At 38.1% G+C, this 25,734-nt stretch overlaps 1 protein-coding gene across 1 annotated transcript in view; it reads right to left on the bottom strand.

The window, feature by feature from the left end:
* Window positions 1–25,734, bottom strand: part of LOC139709993 (uncharacterized) — a 117,735-nt gene that overhangs the window by 86,169 nt on the left and 5,832 nt on the right. Inside the window, exon 2 of the mRNA XM_071621946.1 lies at window positions 11,545–11,625. Within this exon, the coding sequence (XP_071478047.1) occupies window positions 11,545–11,625 (81 nt within the window). The remainder of the gene's footprint in view (window positions 1–11,544; window positions 11,626–25,734) is intronic.

A 25,734-nucleotide genomic window follows, 5' to 3' on the forward strand; every position in this document is an offset into this window, starting at 1 on the left:
TTCTCCCCAATTTGAAAATGAAGAGGGGTTATAATAGGATGGACATTCAATGAAGTTTCATAAAATGTATAATTTACTTTTATATAGTAATCATACAGTAAGCGGTAAAATTTTGTACAAGTTGTACATAATTTACTTTTATATGTAGTAATCATAAGTGGTAAAATTTTGTACAAGTTGTATATACATAGGCCTATTACCTGACTCCTTTTTCTTTATTTTATTAAAAACTGGTTTGGCAATGGTTCCTCTTTCTTAATTTCCTTTTTTACGCTAATCAACTGGTCTACAAATTAAGGATTGACTTTGCTGTAGGATCCTATTACTAGCCAGTACGAATGGTAAATAGAAAAAGGCTCAAAAGAAAGCATGCTCATACAGACATTTGAACACACATGCACACATCACACACTTGAACAACATTGAAATTCTGTAATAGTCATAACCTTCCAGTTCCACTATAAAAAAAACTACAACTTGATCTGAAAACATCATGTACATTGTATTGTACATGGTACATTTCACATTATTTTCACACCCAGTGAAGGGTGATAATTGTGCATCCTACCGCAGCCACACTACTAGACAATATATCTGTACACCACTACATTGTATGTAAAATGTTTACATGTCAGCCTACATACCGGTGTAGGTGGTTTAGATTCGTTACTGTTACAATTTTTCTCAGTGTGTGAACACTAAAAATGTACAATGTAGTTTTGAGATGAATGCACTGATCAAATTGTACAATGCTCACTATCCGTATATTGTAAATACCCGTAAACTACTGTACCCACATCCAAAGAGGAACGTGTACAACACATGTTTTGGGATGTGACCATGGTTTACAGTGCTGTCATATCCCACACAGGAAAGCAATCACTGGCATCGCAGGGAGTCTAATAATAATACATCACTTCTGATTGAAAGCTCTTGGGGTTCCTCGAAAATGGCAACTCACAAGCGCAAGTATGCCTGTGTCACAAACTAACTTCCCCATTTCCTGGAAAATCGTTTTAACCACAAGTGCCACTGATGAGGTTACAACACTGTACATTGTATACAGTACATTGTTGTAAATGTACTGTAATGTACGCTGTATCATAAAAGTGGATGCCTCTAGGCACACATTCATAAAGCATCATGTACAATAGGTTGGGACCTTCAGTAATTCACCTCTTTGGAATTCTACAAACCATACAGTCATCAGTAGATGAATGTTTTACCACACCAGACACTCCACAGTAGCAGTCTATGCCTTGTCTTTACATTGTACAATGTATTTTTCACAACGTACACAACAGTATGGACACTGTTTGTAATCTAATGTACATGCCTACAGTAGCCATAGAACGTGGGATACATATCCATGGTATCATATTATCAGAAAGGTCATCAAACCCAAGTTGCCATACAGTGTTCCTGTTTATAAAACTTGTGGTGAATAAAGAAAGGTTATCATCTCAAAACAGTTGCCCTCAGTGCAATTTTAGCCCCTGTGTGTGGGGTCCAGTTAAGCAGCACCCTTGCCCTCCAGTATTTCGGGTGATAAAAAACTTGAGCGTCTGATACAAACCTCATATTCACCATCCAATTCAAGGTACAGATAATTCACAGATCTGAGAATCCAGTATCTCTTACAGCTGTCAATCAGTTTATGATAATCACAAAAATGACAGTACCCCAGAATTTTGATTCATTATCAAATCTGAATGGGCGGGTAGGACACTTTACACTTGACAAGTTTTATTCATAACACAAAATGAGCTAACTCCATTCTTGTGAATAGGTTGAGATATTTGTGACTGTAGCTGCTAAAAAAACAGAGAAAAAAAATACACAGTATTTTCAATCATAACTTTGCACAAGTGAAGTACACGTTTTGTATCATTGGAAAGGTTTGATTTTGCTCTACTTATCTGATGATGGACTCACTTCAAAATGTTTCAAAATGGCACTTTATAGTTCATTTTGCAATAAAACTCTTCACTTGTAGATGTGTCTCTTTGGGTATTTTGTTTTGTTTTGTTTTGTTTTGTTTTTTGGTTATACGTCATATATTTTGCAATGTTAGGTAATTTTTCATGAATCAGGACTTCCTGACAATTTCCCTATAGTGGTTATAAATTTGTGAACGAGGAGTACACTTTGAAGTAGTACAGTAATGAACAGATTGGTGCATGTCGCATTCCTGTTGGGATCTGGGTTAATACTGAACATCATGTGTCGTTCAATTTCTGAAAATAAAAAAATCCACAAAGTTGCATACAAAAATATAAAGTTCCATACAAATTTGTTTTGTCTAAATATAATGTGTTGTCACAACAGTAAAGGAAAAGTAAAAAAAGGAAAGTAGTTTTTCGTTCTGATTTTTGCAGAGAGATACACTATTTGTTTACAAAAAAAATGCACATGTGCCGAGATGCTTTCTCAATATTAGCACGCTGCGTGCAGGCCTACAGTACAGGGGTTGGTTTGTACACAAAGTACATCCCACTCTCGGCTTGATAGCGGTATGATAATGAGTTTGTAGTGGATACGCATTTTATTATTACTATAGAGAATATTCTAATGCAATGAATGTGTGCATGACATCACGATTGGTTAGAGAATTTCTGATGTTTTTCAGGTGCCCCAAAGTAGTAAATATCAAAAAAAGCTGATATTTATTGGCAACTCAAAAAGATGCAGAAAAGGTGGAGGATCACAAGTTTGTTATTTGTTTTTTTTATCACCATTTTGAAAAGTAGTAAAATAGTAAAAAAAAAAAAAAAATTGATGCAGCACCAAAATCAGATGCACATGAGGACGAGAAACTACTTTCCTTTTTTACTTATATCCTTATACCTGATTCATAAACATGCAAGACTCGGCTTTCAACAGTGTAAAGTAATATGCCACTTATCGATTAGATGGACATGAATCGCGCAATTAAAATCTCATGTTGCGTATTATACAGTGTAATGCCTCCAGTATTCATTTCTTGTACACACTTAAAAAGTACCTGGCATCAATCAGTGTATGATGTATGACAGCCCAAACATATTCTTTGCAGGATCATCAGTATGATATTACTGTACAAACTTGTAGGCCTATACAATATGTACACCCTGTACATTATGCACAGTGCAGTACCACTGTACAATGTGTATAATGCAATGTACCATTATGTTGGTGTTGTTAGGAATGAGTTTTGATACACACTGCATTGTGATGTATACACGTACCATGTACAAAGTGCACTTAATACATTTTAATTTAAGAAAAGAAATGGCTTTAAAAAAATGCTGAGTAGGCCTACAATGTTCATTGTACATATGACACAAATATAACTACAGTGTACAACTACACACATACAGGACATGTACTTGCTTGCATAATGGTGGTTTACACACACTACAGTATACTGTACAGTGCACTCCCGTTATAACGAACACGGTTATAACGAAATACCGGTTTTAACAACGAAACAAAAATTCAGGCCGCGATGCTACTCACACTATGTATTTTCATTGTTTATTTGTTCGGTTATAACAAAATTTTGATATAACGAAATAAAACTGCCGGTCCCCAGGACTTTGTTCAGGCCGCGATGCTACTCACACTATGTATTTTTATTGTTTATTTGTTCTGTTATAACAAAATTTTGATATAACGAAATAAAACTGCCGGTCCCCAGGACTTTGTTATACATATTGTACATGTAACAGGAGTCCACTGTACATGATCACGATTGTTGCACACATTTTTTAAGTCCGGGGGGGGGGGGGGGGGGGGGGGGGGGGCATTTCATGAAGCATTTTGTCAGATATTTCGTCTGATGTTAAAAGCTACTGAAATCCTTGCATCTGATTGCCGAGAGCAAATTTGTCCGACAAGTTGTCGGACAAAATGCTTCATGAAATGCCCACCAGGGGGGCATTTCATGAAGGAACTTGTCGGATAAAATGTCCGACAAGTCAATTATATCCGACAAGTTCAGAGAAATCAGCCAATCAGACTAAAGAATTTCTCAAAACTTGTCGGATATAATTGACTTGTCAGATATTTTATCCGACAAGTTCCTTCATGAAATGCCCCCCTGGTGTAAAACTACAGTGTACAGTAGCATTTCATAAACTTTCACAGTAGGCTTGTACAGTACGCATTTTTGCTAAACTCCCACAGAAGATGCACTTTAATAAACATCGTACATTGCTTGCAGAAAGGAATAATGGCTGGATACAATTCATGTTCAATCAAGTAGCCCTACACAATAGGCCTTAGTGCCTTCTGAATACAGTGGGTACATGTAATTGTAAAATGTACTGTACATTGTACCTTAGCTTGTACATCGAGTAGGTGGTATTGTACGTGTTTACTACGTGTATGTAGCTCTGTTCTTCTGTTCTACTGGGACTTCGTCATTTTTCTGCCTTTTCGTCGAAAACTACATGATGATGGCTGCTTGCCACTGATACAAAGTTCTGTATCTTGCCAAGTCAAAAACCACAGAGAAAGGAGATGCCATTCCTCCCCCCCCCCCCACCCCCTTTCATTTCAATACACAGTGGGCCATATGCCTGACAACAAAGCACAATGTGCCATGCCCTGTTTTTGTATTAAACTCATGTTTACAAATTATACAATCAACTAACTCTTATTTTGATAATGAAGACAAAGTGCACACTCATTTATGCAGGGCTGCCAACATTGGAAACTAGTTGAGAGTGAGACTCCCATAGGCCAATGCTATAGGAGTACAAGTGAGTGAGATCAATAGAACTTTATGCATGCAAATGAAATAAAGTTTTAGAGTGAGAAAGGACCAAAATGCGTGAGTCTCACGCTCAATGCGTGAAAGTTGGCAGCCCTGTTCATCAGGGGCGGATCCAGGGAGGACCGCAACCGGCGCACGCTCCCCCTTTATTTTTTGTTGAAACAAAAGAAATAAAAGAAAAAAATGGGGATGGGTTGCTTGCGCCCCCCCCCCCCTTTAATTTTGTAAATGCGCCCCCTCTTTACGGAATTCCTGGATCCGCCCCTGTTCATGGTGGTTTGATACTTCACTCACTATATACATGCACAATACATTATATAGATCTCAGAAGTTGCTTCAGAATACAGCACTACTGTATCAAGTGTGATACCTGTGACCAACTCCCTATTATGTCTAGATCACAACTTTATTCCATCAAAATGTATAAAACTGCGTGAGGTACAAAGGGTCTTTCTCTCTTTTTTAATCATTTAAATCATACAACTTGTACATTTGTACATTCTGCGGCCTGATCAAAGCAAATAGATGCAACCACAGAAAAATCAATGTGCCTGAAGATTATCAATTGTGAAGTTTATTTCCAACATCAATGTCATCAATCACTTGTTGAAATTATCTACAATGTATGCAGCAAAATCCCTCCACAGAGAGAGAGAGAGAGAGAGAGAGAAGTACAGAGCTGTACTGTATGAAAGAATTTGGATAGATTGAACATGATGAGGTCAGCTATTATGGTATCCTACTACTCTGTGATTTCATAACAAGACAAAACAATGTCAGCATCGCCGAAGAGATCATCGGTGTAGGCCCTACACTGTATACTCTATGTGTTACAGTACATTTGCTGTACCTGTTATAAAATTAAGTACAAGTATTACACAAAACCAGGTACCTTGTACACTCTCCAGTGAAGACCCAGGGAGGTGGGAAGTATCTCTTCCCACCTCCCTGGAAGACCATAGTGTGTACCAGGAGTTGTTGTGTTGTGTACACCATACAGCTGTAGGCCTATACTTTCACTTTCCCAGAGTGGAATTTTCCACAGCTCTAGTCAAGATTCAGGGCAATGCATCATCATCATCATCATCATCATCATCATCACAGCACCTCTTTCAGTATGGCGAAAAATGCTTTTTAAGAACCCTCTTTTAATACTATAACAAGGAAAAGTAGAAATTACGCGGTGCGTAACATATATCCCCGCCGGAAGTAGCAGTTTGTAACAAAATGTGCAATATAGGTAAAAAATCAAGGTCAAAGGTCAAAGAAGTCAAAGGTCAAAATTCTGTGTAGAAGTTTTAAAGCCCTCACCTAGTGCCATCACATAAAGCAAATGGAATCGAAATTGGGTTAGAAATGGCGAAGGAGTAGCATTTTGTAGCCAATGTACAATATAGGTCAAAAATCAAGGTCAAAGGTCAAAGAAGACAAAGGTCAAAATTCTGTGTAGAAGTTTTGAAGCCCTCACCTAGTGCTATCACATAAAGCAAACAGAATCGAAATCGGGTTAGAAATGGCGAAGGAGTAGCATTCTGTAGCAAAATGCACAATATAGGTCAAAAATCAAGGTCAAAGGTCAAAGAAGTCAAAGGTCAAAATTCTGTATAGAAGTTTTAAAGCCCTCAACTAGTGCCATCATATAAAGCAAACGGAATCGAAATCGGGTTAAAAATGGCGAAGGAGTAGCATTTCGTAGCAAAATGTACAATATAGGTCAAAAATCAAGGTCAAAGGTCAAAGAAGTCAAAGGTCAAAATTCTGTGTAAAAGTTTTGAAGCCCTCACCTAGTGCCATCACATAAAGCAAACGGAATCGAAATCGGGTTAGAAATGGCGAAGGAGTACAGCATTTTGTAGCAAAATGTAATATAGGTCAAAAAATCAAGGTCGAAGGTCAAAGAAGTCAAAGGTCAAAATTCTGTGTAAAAGTTTTGAAGCCCTCACCTAGTGCCATCACATAAAGCAAACGGAATCGAAATCGGGTCAGAAATGGCGAAGGAGTAGCATTTTGTAGCAAAATGTACAATATAGGTCAAAGGTCAAGGTCAAAGGTCACGACTGAAATTCTGTGTAGAAGTTTCAAAGCTCCCATGTAGTGCTATCATATAAAGCAAACAGAATCAAAATTGGCTCATAAATGACAGAGAAGTAGCAAATTGAAGATTTTGATCACACACGGACGCACACACGGACACACGGACGGACGGACGGACACATGGACGGACGGACACACGGACACACACACGTGCGGAGCCCGTTTCATAGTCCCCTGCTCGAACTCGTTCGGCGGGGACAAAAATACAATGAAATTGCTTTTCACTTCTGGCCTGTGTATTTGTTTGTTTGTTTGTTTGTTTGTTGCTTCTTTTCACATGCAATCACTCTGTAGTGTCACAAGTTCTTGGCAACAGATTTTATAGATTAGACACATGACCATTGAAACTTGAATCATTATGGTTCATGGCGACCTTGGCTGCCTACATGATACATTTAATAGTACAATTGTACAAGAAGCTGTGTTTTCAAAATGCTGACATCAAACTGGTCACAACATTTTCTCTTTTTCTTTTGTGCAAATTTTCTGTGATCTGTATAGGGCCTAGTATTTTGCTATGACTGTATTTACAGTCCTATCAAACAACATCTCCTCTCTCTCTCTCTCTCTCTCTCTCTCTCTCTTTCTGTCTTTCTATCAAAATATAATTTTCCCTGCATACTCTGGAGTTGTAAGTCTATTAAATTCTGTATAATACGTGTATACTGACAAGTTTGTATTTCATATTAGAGTAAAGTTGAAAATAAAAATTATGTAAAATCAAACAGCTTTTTCTGTGGAGAAGTGTTACAAGTATAGCATTTTACAACTTTTTTAATTTCTTGTGATGTTGATGACGATGATGATGACGATGATGATGATGAAGAACAGCATTAACTGTATGTAGCACCATTTCATGTACAATGAACATACAAAGTTGCCCAGCTCCCACAAGATGTCATAAAACAAAATGTATGTACAAAAGAGTATTAAAATTTATGAAAAGATATCTCGAATGCTGCATGTTTTGACTTTTTAAAACTATTGACATTACAGTATAATTTCTATCAAATTTCTACAATGTCAAGCAATTCCACCTTCATGAAACATGATTGTAAAGAGAGTCCTTGATAGTGTATTGTATTTTAGTATGCATTGTACAAGTGTACAATGTACCATTCGTCTCGCTAGATTTTAAATACACAGCAGTTCTGGTACATTGTGAGCTTCCTGAATGCAGCAGGCTGTGATCTGTCTACTGAGAAGGAAGTTCTACATAACGTTGGTGGGGTGACAAAACCTCGTATCTCAAAAATGTCAAATGTTCAGGAGAGCTAAAAAACATGGCTGCCATAACATGTAAGTCAATGGAAACAGCCAACTTTTATTTATCATTTGTGACCTTACTGTATTTTTGCAGATGGGCATATAAGGATTGGGAATTACATAGTAATGGTTCCTAGCTTCAATATAATGAAGAAAACTCATTTTCACCAAATATTGAGATACGAGGTTTTGTCACCCCACCAACGATAAGTAACATTCTGGTATCAAAAGCCTGCTTCCCTTGCTAGCTACACGTATAAACATTTTGGCAATGAGATTATGGCCTTCAAAGACAGCACATTCAGGAATTCCCTGGCCTAAGAACGGATCCCTTTGAGGGATTCAATGCTAAACCAATTGGCATTGAATGCAAGGTTATCAAAGACCCAATCATCTTTCATACAGAGAAAACCTACACTCCAGGCTCAATGCAACAAGTCATATTCAGTTTAAAATGTGAATAGAACTTTCAACGTGAAGCATTTTAATGTTTACTGCATGGTCATACATTTTAAAAGGGCTGTTATTTTTGCATGTAAACCTACAGATGTTTTTGCGATTGAGGAATTGTGTCATAGACAATCTTGTGAGACATTGTTTTTGCGTTTTGCCATCTCGCACTTTTATATCAAATTATGATAATCTTTATTATCCATTGTTCTATAGTATTATACAAGGTAAAGTAAAACATAAAGTGTTTGTTGTATACATCTCAATTCAAGCTTTTACTCGTTCATACCTTGTTCTTTTCTCTCTTTTTTTTCCTTTCCAGTATAATTTTCAATAACCTCTTATAAAGTTGCCACAATGAGGGTAATACACATGTAAGTTCCTCCTCCTCCTGCCGAATACAAAGTGATCAGGTCAAGAAGAGGTGAAACTTGCTTGCACAAAATCTCAAATTGGCAACATTTTGATCCACACCACCCCATCTCCCTCACATTTCTTTTTTCCATATTTTTCCTCACTACAGTGTGCATCTCCAAACATATTTACTGTAAAAGAAATGTATGCCCATATGAAGTGTGCACTCCACAGGCTGGGCAAGCTCTCTATGGAAAAGGGAAGGTCGCGCACAAGTTTAAATGCCACTTTCTGGCAGATTTCCGAGCCTCGTGCCAGGAACTCCGTCCCCAGCAGTGGCTGTCACATTTCCAAGGAAGCGCAGGAAATCCCTAATTTTACTCAAAATATTATGCCGCTAATCCCAGAGCCTTCAAAAATAAAATCGCGGCCAGTCCGCTCGGTGTCCCCTTACACCACTTGTTTCGCCCCTTCTCGCGGTTTTAACGGGGCATTCTTCGGGCAGGCAGGATCTCCTCAACAACGATGGTCAACTTCTCAAGTCGGGGAGTTTCCTACCACGGCAATCTGACTGACAGGATACACATAGCTCAGACACTACAATTTGTACTAACTTTCCCTGGGGGGTGTTTCATAAAGCTGTTCGTAAAGTTACGAACGACTTACGAGCGACTGATGATCAGTTCTTGTGCTGAACTATGGAAATTCTGATAAGTATTTATATAGCACATCAGAACTGATCACCAGTCGCTCGCAAGTTGTTCGTAACTTTACGAACAGCTTTATGAAACACCCCCCTGGACAGGTAGGCCTACACATTACGAGTGCAGGGAGATACACTGTACGTGTACTTCATACTGTGATGTACACGTACACATCATCAAAGTGGCCATTAACCCGTTGAGGACGAGTCCCGAGTATACTCGGGCAGGTGTCTATGGGAAATGCGTGTTGTAGCAAAATCAAACCGTCCTCAATGGGTTAACGATGAATTGTCAGTGTCTGATTGATCTGTTTTGGTGTCTGGTCTGCACAACTTGCACCTCGAGATAATGGGTGTGGAGTCTAGGCCAACAATTTGACAAATGAGGTTGGAGAGTGAAAGGAACAGCTTTTTTTTTTGGTTTCTACGCTCATGTGCTATTATTGTCACATAATGTACTCTATAGATGGAAAAGCACTTCAACACATCACTTTAAAAAGGGATGGTATCAGTATTAGCGGAGATGAGGATTGGGCTTTAAACCTTTTGCGAGATACCAAGAAAACACTCATGATATAGTACAGAGCATACCATTTTAAGCGGAATTCGAAGTTTATTTGATGAAAATCGGGTTTGGAATGACTAAAACTTCCAAAAACAAAGCAAAACAAAGTGATCATAATAAAGTGTGGGTCCCACACTTTATTAGAATCACTCTTTTTGGGATATCTCAGCCATTTCAAAACCAATTTTCATCAAATAAATATTGAATTCCTCATAGAATTACATGCTCTTTCATATTTCATAAGAGCTTTCTCATTATTTCACCGAAAAATGTTAGAAACCCGAAATTAGGTCTCAACCAAAACTGTACGATCCCTTTAATATGAATGAAATCTAAATGTCATATATCGAAGTTTAGTGTACCACTGAACAACTTGATAACACAAGTTTCTCATTCAAGGCACAACGTTAAAGCTATTCCCTATCATAGAAGAGAGGTACAACCATGTACACACTATTTTCACAGCTATTGAAGAATCACACTTTTTGTACACGTAGATATCCCAGCTTATTTCCCACATTATATGAAAGATCGGGCCTCTTTTATCCCCTGGAGAATGAGTTGATTTTGCTATTTTGAACACTAAGATTCCCATACATCTACACTGTACACACCTGTCTGAGTATAGGACACATTTTACTCGGTACGACAGTACTCATTTAATGCGTTTAAAATTACAAAAAATAAGAAATATTCACATAAAGAATAATAAATTGCACATATATGCTGTACATAGGATTTCCTATTTGATTAATACTCTTTTCCAATCTTAACGAAACTTTCACTGGTTACATGTAGTTAATTACCCAATAACAGCTCTCACCCTTACTTTATCCATTGTTTTAAATAGCAAACTTAAACATGAAATGGGTTTGTCACATGAAATGGGTTATCATCTTTATATATTCACCATAAATTGAACTTTGCTTTGTATTAAATGTCGGGGTATCTATGAGACACTCTGCAGAGCGATATGTCACAGGAATGCCCAAAAACTAGAGCAATACAAAATTTGTCTGAATATGCTAATGGATAAACAAGAAAATGATTCTATAGTATCTTTTTTTTTTCATATATTATATCTAATGATTGAATACAAACAGACAGCATACTTTAAAACACGATATATTCGCGACATGAAATTTTTTGCAAATTGGAGCCGACGGCCTTTTTTGTGGCATGAAATTTTCGCGAATTGCCACTGGCATTCAATGCATAGTGTAGACAAGAACTTTCGCGAATCTTGGCATTCGCGAAATGTGCGAAATTAAAATGCATGTGAACATTCCTCGTTTTACAGTATGAAGTGGATGTACGATGCATGCACCCTCGGTGCCTAGGGCCTAATATTACCTGTGGCCATTCAAGACTGCATGGTGTAATGGTGTGTATCCAGACGTGTCCTGGCAATTTGGTCCCAAGGCTCTCCTAAAGCTGACAAACAAACAAACAAAACAAACAAAGACAAAAAAAGTTATAATTCAAGCCTGTATGACACTGTAGATGCACACTATCTATACACACCATCAGTGGTTCATGTACAACTTTTGTATGGGTCACAACCTGCAGGGAGTGCCCAGACATTTTCAACCACACAAGTTGCCATTTAATTAATGATAATGATGATGATATTGATAATAATAATAACAATAATGATAATAATACTAATGATAACAATAATAATAATAATAATAATAACAATAATAATAATAATACTAATCATAATAATAATATGTAGGTTAAAACACTTCAAATCAGCGACTGCATTTACAAGTACATCAAAAAACAAGAGACCTGGGGGTCTCGCGCTCACCTGAGTATCGCAAGGTCACCTTCAATGCATTCTTGCAGACTCTTATCTGAGAACATTGGAAATTTTTTGGTGGGGGGGGGGGGGGGGGGGGAACAGCTTTGAGAGCTGGGGGCATGGTGTCCATTTGCATACACCGGTAAAAATACCTGCCAAGTATACTGTACTTTATTGAATGTTGGACTATGCAGTTTAGAAAAGAAAAAACAACTTAAAGCTCTATTACTTCTGATTCTAGAGAATAATATTATTGAATATTCCGTAATTTAAGGGGTTTGGGCCCCTTGGGGGCCCCAAAGAAAAGCATGGTGCTCATTCAAACACTTTGAGATCCTATCCCCCTAGGAATGCTATTTGCCAAGTTTGGTGAAAATCCATTATGTTGTTTCAGCAAGAAGATGAAAATGTACAATTTACAATTGTAGGTCCGAATTTGGATCCCCCCCCCCCCCCCCGACTCCGGGGGAGGGGGGGGGGGGGGCAGCCCTGGATCTGCAATGAACAACGTGTGGAACTACAGTCATCAATGTACAAACTCATCTCTGCTTTTTAATCACTTCTGGTTCTAGAGAAGAAGAATTGTATACATGTACTTCTTAATGTTGGGGGAGGAGGGTTGGGCCCCCTAGGGGCCCCTGAGGGAAGCATGGTACCCTGTTGGACAAATTGAGATTTTAACCCCCTGGTATGTTACCTACCAAGTTTGGTGAATATTCATCACTTCAGGGTTTTCAAGAAGAATACAAACATGTAGGCCTCCACAAAGTCCCCATTTGGACCCACCCCACCCTGGGTCCCAAGGGGGGCACCCGTGATTCCAGAATGGACAAACTTGAAACCTCTGTCATCAATGTACTAACTCATAGTATTAACTTTAACAGCTCTATCACTTCTGGTTCTAGAGAAGAAGATTTTTAAAGATTCCTTGATTTTTTTTTGATTTTTTTTTGATTTTTTTTTTTTTTTTTTTGGGGGGGGGGGCTGGGTCCCCCTGCCTCCCCACCCCCCCCCCCCCCCCCCCCCCCCCCGGTGGGGCATGGTGGTGCCCATTTGAACAAATTGAGATCCTATCCCCCTATTAGGATGCTACCTGCCAAGTTTGGTGAAAATCAGTCATGGTGCTGTCAAGAAGAAGATGAAAATTTAAGAAAGTTTATGCACGACGCACGACGCACGACGCACGACGCACGACGCACGATGCACGACTCACGGCGTACGCTGGATGAAGAGCGATCGCAATAGCTCACTTGCGAGCCTTTGGCTAAGGTGAGCTAAAAAAAAAGCCTCTCAAACTTGTGCCGAGATTGACTTGCTACCATGCGTTATGTATGACAGGACATCACTGATCTTTGCAATCCATGAAAGCTCTGGTACGAACTGTAGTATCACTTGTTTGCAGTGGTAGCGCATACAGGTGGTTTTCGTCTACCTGCAAGTCTGCATTAAGTGGCCTGGGCAGGGGCAAATGTAATCTGACCTGCGTTGCGTGTCATAAGCTTGCCATTTAGCGCATGCGGCGCTTTACGAGCACAGTTGTTATGTATCTGATGTGCAAGTACATTGTACACAGGTTCCTTGCATCATATAACACAATCAGTCTCTGCGGACAGTGTGGTGGGGTTTACATTGACGTGTCTACTATCACACCGTTTTCTACAGTGTAAAGGGTCTTTCACACTTTGTATGTGACCACCAGATGTTGTATTATTCTTCACCCTTTCAATACCACTACATAGCAAAGCCATACAAACTGCACTGCGGCATTGTGGATAAGACTCCTGACTCCCGTTCGAAGGACCCGAGTTCGAATCCCGCCCAGTGCTTTCAAATGTCCTTGGACAAGATGTTTTTACCCACTATATCCCTCTCGACCAAGGTGTAAAATGGCTACCTGGCAACGCTAGGGTAATAATACCAGTTGTAGCAGAGCCCTCTGGTAGAGCAGTGGCAACACTGAAGAGGCTACCCTGGGTATTAAAATAAGACCCTATACTGTTTAAACATGTACCGGTAACAAACAAGATGCCAAATTGACAGAGTCATTCATTTCTTATGAGCTTTCTCAAATTTTTCCAAACTTTACATTATGCATGCTCCAAGTGGGAAATGAAACTCAAACTGTGTGTCTTGTTGGGCACAATCATTATAAAAGCTGTGATGAAATGAATTCTTTTACCTGTCATTGAGTGCTCTGACAACAAGTACAAGTTGTATAATTATGTCCATGGAGTGGATGAAATGGCAATGGGCTAAACTGTCACATCCTGAAGACAAAATGTGCACTCCACCAACCAAACAAGTTCATCAAATTTTTAACCCGTTGAGGACGAGTCCCGAGTATATACAGTGTAATTGTACTCGGGCAGGTGTCTATGGGAAATGCATGTTGTAACAGAATCAGCCCGTCCTCAACGGGTTAATAGCAGATCAAGTAAATTGTATACAATGTATTTTACTAATTTTGTCATTGGGCAAGTCCAAGATAAGGTCCCCTCAGAAGGCAAAATTTCATCTTTGCTCAATATTGACATGTTTGGTATCATTTTGAAGCTTATGAGTTGAAGTTTTGATTTCCATGGAGGAAAAACTGATATTATGTAAATTTATGCAAATTTCAAGGGCTTCATTTGCATAAATGTGAAACACAGCGTTACGTATGGGACATTTATAAAAATTCATATTAATTCAAAGGAAAGCAAATGATATTTGATTTATATGTGGACATAAGAAGTTCATCACATAGTTTAACTTGGTATGAAAATTTAGGGATTATGCAAATGATTATGCAAATTAGCTCGTGTCCTATCATGAGATGTCCCATACGTAACAAAATGAGGTCATTTTTTTAGGTTTTTTCTGAAATTGCTAAGGTTATTTTAATGCCCTTTTGGAAAGTTCTAATTTATTGTTTAGAGAAATTAAATACCAGAGAAAAAAGAAAAAAAAGTAAAAGAAACATTTTTTATTAGGCATTGAAATAATGTTACGTATGGGACAAATGCGTTACGTATGGGACATCCTCATACATATTGCATGTGAATGCATGTAGCTAGCTGGGAAGGTCTCTCAGTACACAAATGGTCAATCATCCTGAAGAAAGCATCCCAACATTGTAGCTACTTTTTGAGTTATAGACACTTGAAACAATACATGAACTTGACTGAACAATTTTCAGAAAGGGGAAGGGGAAAATGGCAAAATACACAATAAAAAATTAGCATTAAAGGGATGGTATAGTTTTTTGTAGAAATGAGGATTCAGTTTTCAACATTTAATGAGATGATTGGAAACCAATTATATGAATTACTTAAGAGCATACAATCTTAAGACTAGAGGAATTCAAAGTTTATGTATGGAGTTCCAATTGGAAATGGTTGTGATATATATAAAAAAAAAATAAAGTAAAATGATTTTTTATTTATTGCAAGTAATACACAAATTGTCCTTATTCAGTTTTCAGTAGTAGTCACAACAAAATTCATGGGTATACATAATGAGGTGTGACACGAATCAATGACCTGACTGCTAGACAGACATCATATATCTACTTGATCACTGGGGTTCCATACAGCAGGTACAAATGTATTGCTTACTTATTAAACTTGATATTTCTTGTGTCAAGATGATTTTCATTGAAACTGAATGGCAAACTGCCCTTCATCATAGGAAGTAAACACTATAAACTATTCAATTTTTCAGGAGTAACTATCCTGATAAAAATAGGGCATCTACTAAGGTTGGTCATAAAAATATAGAATATGATTAAATGTGATTATGATGGTAAATATCTGGGGAATATTGTTCCCTTGTCAATCTGGATCAGTATTTGAGTAATTTCAACTGATTTCACCTCAATAATTATGCAAAAATTTGTTTATGGGTATTTTGCAAAATTATATTGCAAAATACCCATAAACATGGTTCTCCACACACTAAACGAATGGGGGACAAAGGGCATGCATACCCAGGTTGGTCATAAATATATAAAAATATGATTGAATATGATTATGATGGTGAATATTTGGGGAATATTGTTTCCTTGACAATCTGGATCAGTATTTGAGTAGTTTCAACTGATTTTACTTCAATAATTATGCAAAATACCCATAAACATGGTTCTTCACACACTAAATGAATGGGGGACAAACTGTCCCATACGTAACTGTCCCATACGTAACGCGTCATGTCTGTCTTTAATTAGAACCTGTGATTAGAGCTTTTTGCCTAATGACATGAAACTTACCTGTGATAATCTTGAGTGTTGTGACTTTCATCACAGTGAGTTACAAGTTGTAGAATGATATACTTTCAGAGAGTTTTGAGGTTGAAAAAAATGTTCAAAAAAACAAAATTTTTCTGGTCCCATACGTAACGGCACATATTTTCTCTTCTAGAATATAATTGTCAAGGTCATTTTTCTCAATTTTTTACATGATTATACTTCTCCTAGATATCAATCACCATGATGAAGTTCAATATGATCAAAGGCCATTAACACTATTTTTCAGGTCATAAAAGTCTCTGAATGTCCCATACGTAACGTGCGCGTTATCTTGGACTTGCCCCATTTCAGAACAGAGCAAAGTATTTGCATGAAACACACACAATACAATGTACACATATTGTATGTACTTGTACATGTACATACAACAATACACGTACCTCCTGTGACAGGGTGCATACACGTTGTACAGTACGTGTGAGAAGTGTGTGTTGTAATGGCTACATTGTACAATTTGCCACCCTTCATCACACTGTTTTCTCTTCCAACAACATGGTTTCACATCATCTTTTAGAGTTGGACTATAAATTACTATAAACTGTACAGTATGATCTCCATTCAAAATCAGCTACAAAAAGGGACTCAAATATCAATTTTAAGCAAAGACAGATCTCAATTTAAATGCATTTATTATGTACTTTATTTATTAAAAAAAAAACTAAATACAATACTTACAATATAGAGAGCAAATTAAAGACAATTTTTCTTTTTCTTTTTGCTTTTCTGTTCTCTCATCCCTTCTTCTTCTTCTGGGCTTCTTTTGCCGGTTTTAGCAGAACAAACTCTACATCATTGTTTCTACAATGAGCTTTAAGGAGCGGGAGCCATGCTACTCCTACAATAAATGCTCTACAATTTATCCAGGCCCTCATCAGGGACACAGAGAGCCCCCATTAATCTCAATTAGTTTGGAGAGCGATTGGGTGGGGGGGGGGGGGGGGGGGGGGGAAAGAGACGATCACAGTCAATGTCAACAAAACGGCCAGCCGAGACAAAGGTGGGGGAACTCCATTAGTGAGTCATCTTTTTAGACAGACGAGGCTTAACAAGCCAATTTGACAACAAAGCCCACGGGGGAGGCCCGTGTAAAACAAGTTAGCACGGTAAACTTCACTATCGTGTGCTTTACCTTGCCACAGTTTCTGCCTTGACAATCCTGCGTTTATCAAGACATTGCATTGGATCCAACTGCGACGCAACATTAGTCTAATGGCATTTCTATCAGGGTGAATTTCTGGGGATCACAGAATCAATCATGGTGATTATTGTTAATACGTGCATATGCTAACAGCTGAAAAAAACTGAAATCATTTGCAGGTTTATACACTGTCCACTTTACACAGTTGCAGTCCATTAGAAATCATCATTCATTAAAGATGGTAAATGTACTCTCATGGTCAATAACATCTCTCCCCATGGATGTACTGTACTAAACAGTTTGTACTGTACAGAGTACTGTACAAGCTGAAATTTTCGCGGTGGTTTTATTTTCGCGAATTTCGCGAATCGCCTTTGAACCGAATAACTAAGTTCAGTTAGACCCTCACAACCGCGAAATTAACAACATGGGAAAATGTCCTTTAAGTAGCAATTCGCGAAAATATATGTACACGAAAATTTCAGCTCGTACAGTATTACAATTGTATCAAAAACCCATTGAAGACTAGTCACAAGTATTCTTGGGATGGGGTAAATGGGATAGTGTGTGTTAAATCGATTGGAAAATCAGTCCATCTCCAATGGGGTTAAAACCAAGATTGATTGTTACCACAGGGGATTAATGTTACACACGGCAATGATGTGGTGTACAGTTGTACTGTATTATGATTGAAACATTTGATGAAAACTTCAACCAGATAGTACCCTAGTATTCATGTGCACATTGGTGAGTATGTTCGTTGTTTGTAGTATTTCGAAAGTGAGACGGAGGAGGGGGACGCATTGTGCTTTTATGTACATGTACACTGTTCTCTGTTCTATTCTTTAGCGACTCCAAAACTGGGGGAGACAAAAGGATGAGCCATGAGGGTACATTGGATCAATCACAGTCTTTAAGTGTACACGATCATACAGCAATATGTAGGCCTACACTTGTACTATATCCAGGGTTAATTGATACAAATGGGTTTCAAACAAAAATTACATTGTACTTCTTTCATTGATTGGCTCACATGTACATTGTACAGTGTCCCACCTCATTAGGCCCATTTCAAGTCCAATGACTGGTACTAGTGATAGTGCAATAAAGACTGCACAGTAAACTACCAAAGTATGGATTTGATATCACAGCCATTCGCTAGGCATTATGTACAGTAGGGAAAAATGTCAATGAGTTTTAATACAGACATTGGTCAGCCAGATCGACTCAATTTCAAGCCTCATTTCACCACCAATGTTTGAGAGTGAATGATTTCAAGAGCAGGTAAATCTCTCTTATCCCATTTATCCCAGAGAGTTATCAAATTTGTGATACATAGTTTGCACCAAGATCCTTCTCTCATTTTGTTCAGAGAGACTGACATTACTCCATTGAAGATGTGTCCTGAGTATTACAACACTCGGGCAAGTGTCTACGGAAAATGTATGTTATTCTTTAATAGCAAAATCAGCCGGTCTTCAACAGGCTAAAGACAGACTCGGGAGATGAAACAAAAGCCTCTTTACACAAATCAAAGAATGAAGATGGGAGGGGAACTTAATCGACAAAAAGCGACATGTAGCTCTAATGTGGGTCAAAATCTGGAAGAACCAAAGGCCAATGAATCATCTCTGCACAAACACTGCTGATGCCCTTGAGTGAAAAGCTCTTCCATCCATTTTCGTGTTTACTTGGCATGCTCAAGTTGGCCCGAAGCTCATAAAAACAGTATGTCTAGAAGACAAAGAGCCCTTTCAGACTGACGAAAAACCTCTCTTGTGCGCAGACTCAGAAATTTGTAAGCATCTCATGCAATTTAAGTATTAGTGGACATACATTTTTTTTTTTTTTATTTCAATAGTTTTTGTGTTGTCTTTAGATCAGAGAGCCATCTTGATTGAGTGTTTTCCAAGGCACATTTCTAGTAAAAATTATGTCTCACCAATCATAGCCCATCTTTTCATATTTTGCATTTTGCATCACACAGGTCTACATACAGTAATTTGTAGGGTACAATCAGGGGGATGCTTCCATCTCCCTGGTGCAATGTAAATACTACTCCTACATGATAGCTGATCTACATTGTACATTGTACAATGTTTGTAGGTCCTATTCCATGAGAAAAGTACAGCACATTGTTGTACATCAGGAGTTGATGCCTGATTGACAGGTTTTATACAAAAGTTTGTACAAGCTGTGGCGTTGTATAAATCTGTAGTTTGCTGCACAGCTGTTACAGTGTGGGATACTTACTTCAATAGTTCAGCACGACCGCTAGTGAGAAAGCTAGTACAGTGTAATAATTCAAATGCCTGCATGCTATTTCTTTATAAAATAACACACACACACACACACACACACTTGTACTACATGTGGTATGTACAGTGTAGAAGCATGTTTTCAAAGTGAAGTTCTTCAGCAAGTCTGAAACCCCCCTCACAGGGAACAAAGGCTGTTTGACTACAATTCCCACCCCTCCCCCCCCCCCCCTCCCCCTTCTCCAAAGTAGATGGGACCTGTCTTCTCTATCATGGGCTTGAGATATAATGAGTGATTCATCAGTGTCCCGAATTCAACAATTAATCTCATTCCTGACAGAATACCACTTTTGTTGTATATTCAATGAAATCACAGAGCAAGTATTCTGCTATGCTCAATTTGAGTCACAGACGACACCAGTGGGCATTCAGAGATAAAAATACAATGCATTTAAAGTCATCTCAGATTCAATGACAACGTTACAAAAAATAGTATACTGCCCGCCCCCATGATATCTGCACTTCCGGCATTTACAAAACATGCAATGGTACTACAATTGTACAATTTTGTACAACTATTTCGTTTTAAAATAGAGGGGATGTGAGTGAGGTAGAAGGAGTGGGTGTCCCAAATAATGATGGTAGAAAAGCACGCTTGTTCAATGCTATTAGTACCACAATTGTAGATTGACAAGTCTGAGTCATAGAAATCTTAGTCCTCCATTGCTGTGTATTGTATGTGAAGCCATAAAAAATAGACAATAGGATAAATTGGCAAAATTGTACAATGTATAAAATCCCTAGAAAATGAACATCTGTACAAATGTAAATTAAAGGTTTAGGCCTAAATACCATATTCAGTATTTCTAAATTAAATAAACTGTGTTTTTGAAATGTACCATATTACTGGTAAAGCCATTTTAACAGCTAAATATTGTAGGCATACTGTACACATACTACAGTAGGCCTACTTCACGTCGTAATATTGTTCATACAGTGTACTGTCTCCCTTGATTAGTGACAGCACATTCACAAAATTCTACTATTCTCATCAATTTCAGATGCTGGAATATTACTTTCTGCATTTTGAAAGATACAGCCTCGACCAGGCAAAGTCTGAAAAAATTTCTTCTTCTCTTTCATTATGATCAGATTATCATCATTATTATTTTTTCTTATTTTTTTTAGGTTGAGCAACCACAAGTGTCCTTTAAGACTAGAACACTGTAAAATTATAAAGTGGTCTCTACAAACTGGGTGGTGGTGCATGCCATCAACTTGGTAACTTTTGGAAACCCCATTTAATATAATAGTCTGTTTAACCTTTGTTTAAGACATGTGTATTAAAAAGGCAAGTTCATTTTTTTTTTGGGGGGGGGGGTGGGGGTGTGGGGGTGTTTTTTTTTTTTCAACAAGCCTCCAATTTTAAGACTCATTGAACTTTTTGACGAGGGTGTTTCTTGTTGACGATACGGTCAGCTGCTCATGATGAAGAGAGGGCAAACAGACATGTGTACAAAGAATATCTTCACAAGTACATCTGTACTGTAGGTCAGTACAAAGTAGGTCAGTAGGCCTACATCATACAGCATTGTTTACAAACGTATTCTGACCACCATTATATTTGTTTGCATCTATCACTTTGTACACTGTTACAACTATGTCTGTTTGTTTGTCTTTTGTTGCTGTTGTTGTTGTTGTGCACTGTTTGTTTACTCTGCCCTACAGTCATTGTGTCTCAATCCAGTTTCAAGTCCTCTATTTTTGAATGTCCATGCCCTGCAATGTACAAATTGTAGCTCTACTAAAAGTGAGAACTCACTACACTTGCAAGGTTGATATTTTGTAGGACAAGGTCAATTTATATTGACAACAGTGTCGAGCACATCACAAATAAAAACATCTTCTTCTTGGTCTGTTTGGTCTAGACAGATACAGTACATGTACCTGTCGATACAAAGAGTCAATACAGCGTACAAGTACACGAACCGTACAATGTATTGTACAGCATAGTGGATTTTGTTTGGTTTGTTTTGTTTTGTTTTGTTTTGTTTTGTTTTTTGGCGGGATGGTAGTGTATACGGTAGGCTCCCACATCATAGATACAATGTAGTACACTGTAGTTTCTCTTTAATAAAGGCTGTATACATCTATCAGCTCATTTCTAGCATAGAATTAAAGGGACGGCCACGTACAGCTGTACATCATTCATGTACAAGTACACCGGTATAGTATTGGTTGAAGTAAAGGATTTGAACTTCTTGCAAGATACTCAGAAACCACTTTATGAAATGTAAAAAGAGCATACAATTCTATTAAAGAGGAATTCAAAAATTATTTGATGAAGATCAATTTATGGCTGAGATATTAAAAAAAACGTAGTCAAACAAAGCCATCCTATTAAAAAGGTGGGTCCCACCTTTTTGAATTAGGATCACTTTGTTTTGGATATCATCTCAGTGATTTCAAAACCAATTTTCACCAAATAGAATTCCTCTAGAGAGGAATTCAAAGTTTATAAGATGTTTCTTATCATCTCAACAACAACAACAAAAAAATCATCATTATAAACGTTGGAAACATGAAGCCCCAACTCGACTGAAACTGTACCATCCCTTTATGAAAGGTTTCTGAATATTAAACTTTCAGGGAGATTTTGGCAGATGATGGTACTGCAAAGTTGTTTTGATGGGGTAATACCTTTATTTGTAGCTCGGACTTGCTTTCACCAACCACTGCCAACTGCACATCTCCGCTCCTTGGGTATTTAAAAATGTGCAATGGAGCTGTGCAGTGACAAGACCTCCCTCTCAACTCATGACAGAGCTACATTATTGTACTGACTGTATACCGGTATGTGATTTATAAACACGATGACTTGAGAAATGAATTCCCAAAGGCCTACATGTACTGTTGCAAACACATTTTAATACAGGGTATTGATGATACAGTTTAAATGTAGCCTAAAGAAAAAAAATAATAACTCAAGCTCTCTATTCTTTTCTTCATCATTATTATGATGTGGCAAGAGTTCTGCTTAACAACTTTTGCAAATGTCGACTTGATTTACTTTTCTGTTGCATGGCAGGCATGGTGGAATAATTGTTCTTGTGTTGAAAAATGCATTGGATCTGTAGCTGTGCATTCGAAAGGACTTCTGGAAGTACAGTAAAATTATAATCCATAGCATAGAATATGATTCCACTCAGATCCATACAAAGTTTGCATTTTATTGTTTATCTACGTATACTTGTACACTGGCACTACACAGACAAAATACTCTACAAGTGGATATTTTCGCGCGACTGTAATTTTTCGCGCTTGGCCGGGTAAGAAGAGTTTCGCGTGTTTTTAATTCCACGGAATCAAGACATCACGCACAGAAACATATAATGGCAAGCAAAAATATTTGCGTGCTTTTATTTTCGCGCTAGTTTCTGGTTGCGCGATATGCGCGAAAATTTCAACACTGCGAAAATTTCCGCTTTTACAGTGTTAGCAGGATGTCGATCCCAATCTACACTTTGTACACACATGTAAATAGTATGTAAATACTGAGATTCTGCACCCATTCAGATGGACAGAATACTGTATCACGCTGATTGCTGGTCACGATTATCAATGATTTGTCGACAAAATTGCACATGTCTGAAATCTACCATTTCAGTGACCCTTGGCCTTGTGTTTGTGCACAGTTTTGAATGATAAACAATTTCGAGATTGATGCAGCATTCACTCACTTGTTGCGGTGCAAATTGTCACGATAATTCGGAAATATGTCTTGCAAGATTTCTTGGGATTTGGTTTGCAATGCTGATCGCGCTATTTGGTGAGATTTTAGTGACACAAGCGGTCTACCACATCGAACACACAGTAAACATGCAGGGTGCTAATACGTTGTATACATACACTGTAATTGTAAGTTTATTTTACCACTTGCCCGATCGGGCAAGCAGATTTCCAAATTTGCTGCAAAACACTTGCCCGAACATTAATTTTACTTGCCCGAAAAGAAAGTCCAAAATATAAAGAAATAACACAGAAAATCATGTGTACAAAAAAAAAACCTCGTTGGGGCTTCTTCACATATATAGTGTTGGAAAGTTGCTGAAATGAAATATTAAAAGTGTGTTGCATCACTTAACAGCCATTATCTATGGGCTTCTGTATGGTTGACTTTGTGGGTTTGTTGGGGGGAATAGTAAGTGAAAAAAGGTGGCTTCAAAACTTTTTGCTTGCCCAATTCGGGCAAGCATTTGTTCTCAATGTTCAAAAACACTTGCCCGGATTTGATTTTCACTTGTCCCGGGCAATCGGGCAAGTGCTTACATATGTAGCACCCTGACATGTGTACAACACAGTGTACTGCCACAAAACGGGAGCAGCCCTGGAGCAGCCTCTTTAAAGAATGTGTGAAGATGACACTGACTAGGCCTACATGTGAGCAGGGTTGTGTTCAACATTGGCGGATGTCATCAGCAATCAATGGGGCACAATCTTGTCACCTCACAGAGAGGTAAAGGTGGCTGCTGCCAGACTCAGTCACAGATGTCTGCAGCCTTTATTGATTGATGATCAGCTCTTTTCTTTTTAACCCGTTGGGAACGGGCTGATTTTGCTACAAAACACGCATTTCCCATTTAGACACTTGCCCTCAGTATAATACTCGGGGACTCACCCTCAATGGGGAGGTACACGTACGCGAGTTGCAGCACTTGTGGCCAGCAACGTGTCAATCCTCATATACAGTTGTACCATACATGTACCACCTCCCCGCTCATGGCACGGTTGCACGATTGTTTCTCACACTTCACCATACAACAAGTAGTACACTTGAACACTATGCTGGTAATAAAATGTACAACATTTGGCATGACTAGAGCAGCAAAAAATCACTACATACAGTACAATATGTGACCATGCACCTCAAAACAAACAAAAAGTCGCCAGACATGAATTTTTAGTTAAGACCATATTCTGAAAGACCAGACTTTAAGCTTTATAATGATTTATAACTCAAATCAAATGGACTCTCCTAACCTATCTAAATATTGGAAAGAAAGCACAAACTCAGGAAAAGTGTGAACTGAGAAAAGAGGCTCTGAAGTACAGTGTCTATTCAAGCGCTTAATCTTTACCAAACCGTGCTGGCTGTGCGATGAATGGGACAAAAAACAAGAAGTAAACCACCAGAGTAACAACAATGAAGGAATTATCAGATTAAACTGAAATTAAGCATGCCTCATTAACAAATTCTGTCCATAATTAATGCCAACTTTCAAAGCAGTAGCACTATCCTTTCAAAAGTTATTAGAGTTGAAAGTGAATAGTGTGGACAAGGTTTTTTAGAAATGAAAAAGGGATTCTAAAGACACACCTACATTGTAATCACACTATTCTACCAAAAATGTTCAAGATAAACTGCTAAAAAAACACACTTTCCTGCCCGTTTTATGATACCAAATTTTAGCATAATGTAAAAGAAGACCTGCTCTTTCAGAAAATATGAAAAAGTCAAGTTTGGCAAGGTTGACCCATTTCACTTATTTTCAGTCCTCACGCAAAATCAGTGTGTGCGACTTTATGTTCGTTTTGAGGTGCACGGTCACATATATGTACTGGGTACAGTGCACAATGTGATTTCAGGTGGGGGGGGGGGGGGGGGTGATGATGAAGGAAAGTCAAAACATCTGAACTTTCATTATGGTTGCCCAGTGTGGCATACAATGTACAATGTACATTTTAACAATGAAATAAAAAAAAAAACAGAAATTGTTCATTTGAAGAGCATGTTTCATTTGATTTTCTTTGGTTTATGCATTTGAATGAGCCTACACTGCACATTATGTACATATTGTAGTACACAACGTTTACCAATGTACCGATATGTACAAGAGTGTCGTACACTATTGTACGTACAGTACACTGTATGTACAACTGTAGGCCTACAGTGTACAACTTGTACAACTGTACATGATGCACAATTTTGTATGAAAGTTTGTGGACAGGTCTGTGTATTTCACCTCACACTACCCACAGGTTTAAACTATTGCAA

This window comes from Diadema antillarum, unplaced genomic scaffold (assembly GCF_040938485.1).
Source record: "Diadema antillarum isolate AM-2024a unplaced genomic scaffold, OU_Dant_1.0 seq00001487_RagTag, whole genome shotgun sequence".
Taxonomy (NCBI): Eukaryota; Metazoa; Echinodermata; class Echinoidea; order Diadematoida; family Diadematidae; genus Diadema; species Diadema antillarum.